The sequence below is a fragment of the Aristolochia californica genome, unplaced genomic scaffold, assembly GCF_029961685.1.
Source record: "Aristolochia californica isolate CCGP_79_NKW_82.1479 unplaced genomic scaffold, dmAriCali1.0.hap1 SCAF_11, whole genome shotgun sequence".
Classification (NCBI taxonomy): Eukaryota; Viridiplantae; Streptophyta; class Magnoliopsida; order Piperales; family Aristolochiaceae; genus Aristolochia; species Aristolochia californica.
This window is the reverse complement of record NW_027181782.1, coordinates 24438139-24447724: the sequence shown is the minus strand read 5'-3', so window position 1 is coordinate 24447724 and position 9586 is coordinate 24438139. Positions and strand designations below refer to the sequence as shown.

The window sequence follows — 9586 nt, the reverse complement described above, 5'->3', positions numbered from 1 at the left end:
TGAATATTTGGGATGTTACATTTTTGCTTGATTTTATCAACCTATTTAGATGAAGGTGGGTTGCACATGCCCAGTTCTCTTCGATGCTTAAAGAACCAATCAAATCCTCATGGCTTTGTGAAAATATCCACCACTTGATTTTTTGGTGGAACGAATTCGATTCTAATTACCTTGGTTTGAACTAACTCCTCAAGTAAAATGATGTCCAATTTCAATGTGTTTGGACTGAGAGTAGTGAACTGAGTTCTTACTTAGACTTATGACCCTCATGCTGGACTGGAATTTCATTTTACTCTAAACCATAATTGTCTAGTTGTTGTCTCATCCATAGAAGTTGTATACAACAACTTCCAGCAACTATATATTCAGCCTCTATGGTAGATAGGGCAACTGAATGTTGCGTTTTGGAAAACAAAGAAATAATCATATTTCCAAGTAATTGACAACTACTACTTGTATTCTTTTTGTCAATTTTGTATCTTACAAAATCGGCATCAAAGTACCTTACTAAGCCTATGGAAGAGGAGTTCCAGTACCAAAGTCCTAAGTTTGGTGTTCCAATCAGAAAACTCTTTTCACAACCACTAAATTCTCTAGGATCGGATTGAGATCAAGCAAATAGGATTACCAAAAACATAATGTCCGATCTACTAGCTGGTAAATAGAGTGAGTTAATCATACTTCTATAGAGTTTTTTATTAGTGACTTTGCTAAGCTGTCCGAGTCAAGTTTCAAGGATGAACTCATGGTTATGCTAATTGACTTAAGATTTTCAATGTTGAATCTCTTAAGTAATCCTTTGGTGTACTTGGACTAGTTTATGAAAGTTTTGTTTTCAGTTTGTATAACTTAAAGTCCAATGAAGAATATCGCTTCACCCATTAACGTTTTAAATGCATTCTTCATTGCACTATCAAATTTTTTACATAATGAGGGGTTTATAGAACTAACAATGACAGCATCCACCTAAATTTGGACAATGATCATGTTTTGATCATGGTTCTTAGTAAATAAAGTCTTATCCAAACTACCTTTCTTATATCCATTTTTTCTACAAGAATTGGCTAAGTCTTTTATATCATGCTCTAGGAAATTGTTTTAGGCTCTCCAGATGACAAAAGTCTACCTCTACTATTGTACCTCTGTTGGAGGAAACTTGGTAACTTGGAAGAGCAAGAAACAGAATATTGTTGCTAAATCCAGTGCAGACATCTATATTGTGATAACCAAATAACCATCCATATTACTTGTAATCCAGTTTTCCATGAACGAACAAAGCATATTGAATTTGATTACCACTTTGTCAAAAAAAGCTACAAACTGGTATTATAAGCCTCGAATATGCATCTGTTGAAAGATGTAACCCATGTATAGTGGCAATGATATAAAGTATCTTTATTTCTTGTCTTTTTCCACCTCTCTTAGGATAAAGGGTATTGATGTAATTTATAAGTTATGCAATATTATAAATACATGGTAAGGGGGAGGATTAGGTACATGACCTAAACCTAATCCTCCTTCCCTCTTCTCTCTCTCTCTCTCTCTTAGCTTACCTCTCTCATTCTCCTTCCTCTCTCACTCGATCATCTTCTCCTCTTCTCCCTTTTCTCTCTACTTCTTATTACTGGTTACATCGGATCCTTAATCTAATAGTATCATTTCAAGGTCAACATGCCAACATATTCACAAAGCTAGTTGCTTCAAGGACATTGGTCACTACATGCTCCAAGGTAGTCTTTTTGAGTAACTATGAAAAAAATAAGAATTGATTTGAAAAAAAAATTATTTTGATCATTTATTTTCTTTTTCTAAAACAATGGATGGGGATTTTCTAGATTTTGTACCTAATTGAATTGTGGGAATATGATAATCTCTTTCATAAATAATGTATGATGTTTGTCCCTTAAGTTATATAGTAAAATAAATATATAGGCTAAGACATAAATTTAATATAAATTACTAGAGCACACTTTTGCACCTTAAGTTTTACATTATAAGGGCATATATTTTAAATAAATATTGTTTGCTCATATGTCAAGAAGAAACAATCCTCCTTTTTATAGAAACGTCATTTTGTAACTTCACGAAAAAGGTGATTTTATCCTCTTTGAAAAAGAACTCTTTTAAAGAAAAAATCAAATAAATACAGTTTTACAAAAAAAAAAGTGATTTTATCCTCTTTGAAAAAGAACTCTTTTAAAGAAAAAACCAAATAAATACACTTTTACAAAAAAACAAAAAGGTGATTCTTTGAAAAGAACTCTTTTAAAGAAAAAACCAAATAAATACACTTTGAAAAGATCTCATACGATGAGAAGCATGATTGAATACCCTATGGCAGACTTCCTAACTCTCCGTAGTCTGCGTGGCAATTTTATCGAACAGTACAAAAAGATGTTAAGGCACAGCAGGACGAAGGTTCATAAGCAAATGATGTCATTATGTCAACATGGACACACCATGGCGACACTCTCTCGCCATATTTTCCCGCGGTGGTGGGCTTCTACGCTCAACCGCCCGAAACACCCCCGCGCTCCCTCTGCTTCCTTGTCACTCCTCCCCGATATCTACCCTCGAGAAAGAATAAAAAAGGGCGAACACTGGCGTCCACTTTCAGCAAAACTAGTCACCAAAATTTCCTCCTTGGCAGCCGGCAAGATGGGATCCCTTTCTAATCTCCCCCTGCAATACCCTCCTACTCGTCGTGACGACTCGGTCGTCGATGATTACCACGGCGTTTCCATCCCTGATCCTTATCGCTGGTAAGCTTGTTCTCGTTTTTCGTCGTCTGAGTTTTTCTTTCCGCTGGTTGATTAATTTTGAGCGCTTTTTTTGCGGTTTTCCGGGAAGGCTTGAGGACCCAGATGAGGAAGAAGTCAAGGACTTCGTGGAGAAGCAGGTGACTCTCACAGAGTCCGTCCTGCACACCTGCGATACTCGGGAGCTACTCCGGAACGAAATCACCAAACTGTTTGATCATCCGAGATACGAGACCCCGTTTAAGAGAGGGAACAGATACTTTTACTTTCATAACACTGGTTTGCAGGCACAGAACGTGCTTTATGTACAGGTGACTGTGATAGAATTTTATCGACAAAGTGTTACATGGTGATTTGCTCGTTTGTAATTGCTTACGGTGAGTTTTGTGTGTAATCAGGACGATGTGGAGGGGAGTGCAGAGGTCTTGCTCGATCCAAATGCACTTAGTGAGGATGGAACGGTTGCCTTGAGCATTTCTGCTGTTAGTGAGGATGCAAAGTTTTTGGCTTATGGCGTAAGTGCAAGCGGGAGTGACTGGGTGACCATTAAAGTGATGAGGATTGATGATAAGAGTACTGAACCAGACACTCTATCTTGGGTGAGGACTTAGATGAATCCGCAGTCCCGTTTTATATATTGTTTCAAATGCATCGATTATATTTCAACAATGTCATTGTGGTAAATGCATGTCCAGTTAGTCTGAAGTTCACTGGATTAGACATTTGATCAGTTCTATTCTTTTATTTGGACAAGTAGCATGGATATTATTAACTGTTTATAGTATTTTGAACTTAATCATTGATCGGAAATCTGCATCATTTTGACCATGATTGAGAAGAGATACTTTGCAATGTTTCCTTTTTTGTGCTATATATTGACTTTTTGTTGAATATAGTACTGTCTATATGTATCTCCAAATCTGACATTTTTACAGCAACCTTGGAGAAAATTCTGAAAAGTAGAACGCTTTAAATCCTTCTTTCAGGATTTAACATCGTTTCAAGCTTCAAAGAAGCAAATTAGGTTTTTCTTTTCCCACTTTTTTGTACTTCTGAATATTTTGAGCATCTTATCTACAAATCCCCGTCATTTTACTAGAACAGGATTAAAAGTTTGTGTATCATTACTAAAATAGGTCTGCATATGTCTATATTTATGTCCATGGATTGCATATAGTTGATGTTTAGTAAGTTATGCATATGAGAATGACTTGCAACAGTTTGTAGCAGCTTTTGGGTGGTTTAGATCTTACCTCTCTTATTTGTTGTTGTTGCAGGTTAAGTTCTCATCTATTAGTTGGACTCATGACAACAAAGGTTTCTTCTATAGTCGCTATCCTGCTCCTAAGTATGTTAAACACACGTTTACATTATTCTTTTTTGCTTCAGCACTTGGGTTTAAACATGAAAAAGGGAAAGAAAAAGTGGCAGTACCTGCCTTTTTCAGATAAAAAAGGAAGGCAATAGCTCATTATGAATGGAACTCATGTTGTATGTTTTTCTTTACTCATTAGGGAAGGAGAGCATCTGGATGCGGGGACTGAGACAAATATTAACCTTAATCATGAAGTTTGCTATCATTTCTTAGGAACAGATCAATCACAAGATATTTTGTGCTGGAAGGATCCTGAGAATCCAAAATGGTTATATCAAGCAGGAGTGACTGATGATGGGAAGGTAACCTATATGCTATAAAAGTGTCTTGAAAATGTATGATTAAAAGGAAAATACTACAAAAGATAGGGTTTAAATCTTTCTGGGATGTTCAAGTACTTGAGCTGTCTTATACGATAGGGTTTAAATCTTTCTTATTCGGCTATGACTTCCCTCAAAAATAAGCTTGACAAGATCCTTAGCTGGGAAAAAAAAAAATCTAGGGGACTGAAGAGCTTTTATGTTCATATCTCTCATCATCAAGAATGTATGCTTATTTTTCTGTGTGAGCAGACCTTGGATTCCTTGACATTGTTAAATGCTTCAATATGTCTTTAACTTCACAACAATTTTGTTGATTTTATAAACCTGAAATTCTATCTTCTAAAAATTTTCAGTTACTCTTAGTTTTAACTCTACTGGTAGCAGGGTGAAAAAGATGATTATAAACCCCTTTTCAGAAAGATAGGTCATCTTGTCTTAGTTGCCTGGCTTTCTGCTAAAATGATGTGCAACAGTTTCATTGTTCCATTCAATCTGGCCTGAAAAATAAATTAGATTTGAGAAATCTTGGTTGTGTCGAAATAGGTTCTTGGCATGATAAACTAGATCTGGCAAAAATGGACCAAGCAGAATATGATGTCCTCCTTTTCATTAAAAAAAAAAAAAAAAGATGTGCCCGTTTCCCCTACTTTCATTCCAGATTCTATGTCAAATGATTTGAAAGAGACATTTTTAAAGGATATAGGTACTTCTGCACCACATTTTTATCTGACCAGATTTTGTTCTATGCAGTATGTTCTTCTCTACATTGAGGAGGATTGTGATCCTGTCAACAAACTTTACTATTGTGAATTGTCTACACTTTCTAATGGGCTTGAAGGTTTTAGGGCTGGAAAAGAATTGCTCCCTTTTATGAAGCTTGTGGACAATTTTGAAGCTAGATATCAAGCTGTTGCAAATGATGGAACTGAATTCACCTTTTTGACTAATAAAGAAGCCCCAAAATATAAGCTGGTCAGGGTGGACCTGAATGAACCAAATACATGGACTGATGTGATTGAAGAAGACGAAAAGGATGTCCTTGAATCTGCTTATGCTGTCAATGGTGATCAAATTATAGTGACTTATTTGAGTGATGTGAAATATGTTGCACAGATACGAGACTTGAAAACAGGTCAACTACTGCATACTTTGCCCATAGACATTGGTACAATTTATGGAATTTCAGGAAGGCGGGAAGACAGTGAAATTTTTATTTCTTTTACAAGCTTTCTTACACCTGGTATAGTTTATCGTTGCAACTTAGGAACCGAGTTTCCTGAGTTGAAGATATTCCGGGAGATTGTTGTTCCTGGATTTGATCGAGCAGGATTCCAAGTTAATCAGGTAAGTGCCTTCAATTATGTCCTTGTTCTAAACTTTTTGGAGCTACTATTTAATTTGACGTGACAATGACAGATCCCTGCTTTTAAATTTTAACTTTTCAATAAAATAAAAATAAAGATAAAAGTCATGTGACAGCATATGGTTACTTGTTATAGGCATTTCTTTCATAACTTTCTATATAAGAGGCCTTTTTCTCATTAGAGCATGCCACAAACTGTTCCTCTTCCATGACTTTTCTGCCCCAAAAAAGATCAACTTAATAAGAAGAATATTCCATTGGACACATATATCCTACTTTTTCTGACCATCTGTTTGAAATGCATATATTCCGCACTTTGATTACATGCAATTGTGGGGCTCATAAGCAACCATGTGGTTTGTAGGTATTTGTCTCAAGCAAGGATGGTACCAAGATACCAATATTCATTGTGTCCAAGAAGAATATTCCATTGGATGGATCACATCCAGCTTTACTCTATGGCTATGGGGGATTCAACATTAACATCACGCCATCGTTCAGTGTGAGCCGAATTGTCCTTACGAGGCATTTAGGGGTGATATACTGCTTAGCAAATATCCGAGGTGGTGGGGAATATGGAGAAGAATGGCATAAAGCAGGTTCTCTGTCAAAGAAACAGAATTGCTTTGATGACTTCCTTTCTGCTGCTGAGTATCTCATTTCTTCTGGTCATACACAAGCAAGGAAACTGTGTATTGAAGGTGGAAGTAATGGAGGACTTCTAATTGCAGCTTGCATAAATCAGGTGGAGGGATCTTTTTTCTTTCCCCTTTTGTATGTCTTTTCCGTTTCTCCTAAACAAAATGTGTCTGATGCCACATCTTATAGAACAGACTTCCTACTCAAGTAGAGGTGATTCAACATACTAATCGGTTACAGGATGAGCTTCTGGTTTCTCAATTTTGATTAATAAAAAGTAGTGCTCCATTTATACAAGATATATAAAAAATAAACTCTTGTTTTTGGATTTCTTGCAGCGACCTGATCTTTTTGGCTGTGCTCTTGCACATGTTGGGGTAATGGATATGCTCCGTTTCCACAAGTTCACCATTGGTCAGGACTTACATTGCTAAGAGTATGCTGATTACCAGTTTGCATTTTCTGGGGCGATTTTCTTACTTGTGCCTTTGCTTTCAATTGCCAGGCCATGCATGGTGTTCTGATTATGGTTGTTCAGACAATGAGGAACAATTCCGTTGGCTTATAAAGTAAGTTGCTTCAGTGTTGTGGATAGTTGTGTACTGTTTTCTTTTACTTGATACTTGGAGCAAGTATTTGCATTCTATATCTGTTTTTCATGCAACGTGTAGATTTTGGTTATAATGTTTAATTGTGACAAAGATAATGAAAAACTCAATTATTTTAAGACCCTAGATAGTTTTTTGACATATGAAGGTATAATATTTTTTGTGTCTTTCTATTATTCCTTTCATGCACAGGTACTCACCACTTCATAATGTCAAAAGACCCTGGGAAGTGCATCCTGATCAGCCATGCCAGTACCCATCAACCATGTTATTGACAGCTGATCATGATGATCGGGTTGTACCACTTCACTCCTTCAAGTTATTAGCAGTAAGTTCTTCCGAAGCTTACTGTTAAAATATCAATTCTCTTTTGTTGACTTCTATTTTCTTTTCTTTACCCAATGCTTTAACTGAATAACATGTTTAACTTATATCGCATCAAGTTGTGTAAAATTTTATAAGCTATTAAATGCTATTAAGAAACATGAAAAAGTTATAGCAAACTAAAATGATTGGTGTCTGTCATTAAATAATTTAAGTTTTTTTAAAATGTTAACTTATATTTAATGTGTAAACTTTGTAAATGGCAATATCAGGCGTGAATGCTGGGTGCATTTTTTGCGTTAGGGTCTTTGTATCATTCTATTAGAAGTAACAATGTCAAAAGGTTAGATTAACCAGCTTACAGAAAAATACTAATGCAGACTTGCACATGATAATATGGCACTCTCCAAGTGTGCCTCAAATGTGAGTTATTGTTTCAGCATAAAACGTGGGAAGCTTCACTTATCTGTAAGGACACCAACTCCTCAAACTAGTGGCAGTTAAAAGTTATAGTTGGTGAAGAAAGTAATGACAACAAATGTCCTGCTTAGCATGTGATCGATGTAGTACTAGACCTTCCACTAATAAAGCTGTAGCACGGACTGGGCATAGCTGCAGACATTTCATATGGTTAGCATGTGATCGATGTAGTACTAGACCTTCCACTAATAAAGCTGTAGCACGGACTGGGCATAGCTGCAGACATTTCATATGGTCCTCCAGGTTACATTATTCAGGATCAAGACTTGATATGTCGGTCACTACCAGTCGAAATTTGGGGTTTGCTGTTTTGTTGATGTGTAGCTGATCTCCAGTTTATGCCGCCTTTTTGGATTTGCTGTTTTGTTTATGTGTAGCTGATCTCCACTGTTTATGCCACCTTTAGCTGTACTAGGATTGGAGTATCGTTTAGACTAACGCTTCCACCTTTTGCTCAAGATTAGTAAATATATTTTTTGCAGTGTTTAGAACCTAAGATTTGTAAATATATTACCTACATCATACCTGTAGCTGGCAAGTTTCTTTATATCCTATTGCTTTCCTTGATTCTCCTCTACTTATAACCATGTGGATTCTTACTGTGTATGTTCCAGACCATGCAACATGTCCTATGCAGAAGTGTGGAGAACAGCCCACAGACCAACCCCATCATTGCTCGTATTGACCGCAAGGCTGGACATGGAGCAGGGCGACCAACCCAGAAAATGGTAGCTGAATCTCTGAATTCCTTAGTCAATAATTTGCCAGACTAACGCTGTTCTCTAATAGTCTCTGTTGCTTTACTGTCAATTAGATTGATGAAGCTGCTGACCGCTACAGTTTCATGGCTAAAATGTTGGGTGTATCTTGGATGGATTAAAGAAGAATCTCTTTCCCATTGAATTCCAGATGTCGAAAAATGGTACACGTTGAGAACGAAGAACAGATAATATATCTCAGACAGAGACCTGGAAAGCTGATTATTTTTAGGATTTTTATCTGGAGAAAATGAGGTTATTTACATGTGGTGTCAAATACTTTTCTTCTCAAAATGAGAATAGGAATTAATGTCTCTTGTTTCATCTTAACATTGAAAAAAAAAAATCGTCTTATCTTATTATAGATCAGCCAGTGTTGAAAGCTCTTATAAATCGACTGATGGAAGTTTATGTGAATTTTTTGTGGTTAGTACTCACTGTCTAGTATGCATGTCATTGCATGTCATTGATATAATTACTCTTAATTGTTACCAATGGTGAAGAGAACATTGTAAGATTCTAGAGCTTCATTGTCTTGTAAGGGTTTGGTTGAAGTAAGAAAGGTGAGAAGAGAAGGAAAAGAGTTGAGAAGAAGAAGAATAAAGAAGAAAATATGCTAAGGTTTAGAGTGTAGACGTGTGGAGAGAACGAGTTGAGCACAAAAGGGAGAGATGGTTCACATGGTCACATGCATTCTTGAGTCTCTCACCTCTTCTTTATTTATAATAAAGGAAAAAAAATATAAAAGGAGCAAAGTACCCTTATACATCCACGAATGACTTAAAGTGTTGGAATATGTAAAAATTACAATTATGACATGGAACAGATTTCTTCTTTATCACTCCTCAAGCCGATGTATCTAATATACCGAGTTTTGAGCATGTGGATTGAAAAGCACTTGCTACAATGGCCTTGGTAAATATATTGATAAGCTAATCCTTGGAAGGAATATAATGC

At 36.3% G+C, this 9586-nt stretch overlaps 1 protein-coding gene across 1 annotated transcript; it reads left to right on the top strand.

Annotated features, from left to right (window-relative positions):
• Nucleotides 1–2483: 2483 nt before the first annotated feature.
• LOC137944669 (uncharacterized) lies at nt 2484–9114 on the top strand. The gene is made up of 12 exons (XM_068790383.1): nt 2484–2762; nt 2851–3070; nt 3158–3358; nt 4037–4107; nt 4274–4436; nt 5208–5801; nt 6185–6565; nt 6798–6873; nt 6965–7028; nt 7260–7395; nt 8486–8599; nt 8686–9114. The coding sequence occupies exons 1-12, from the start codon at nt 2659–2661 to the stop codon at nt 8749–8751; spliced, it is 2190 nt and encodes a 729-aa protein (XP_068646484.1). The 5' UTR covers nt 2484–2658; the 3' UTR covers nt 8752–9114.
• The last annotated feature ends 472 nt before the right edge of the window (nt 9115–9586 follow it).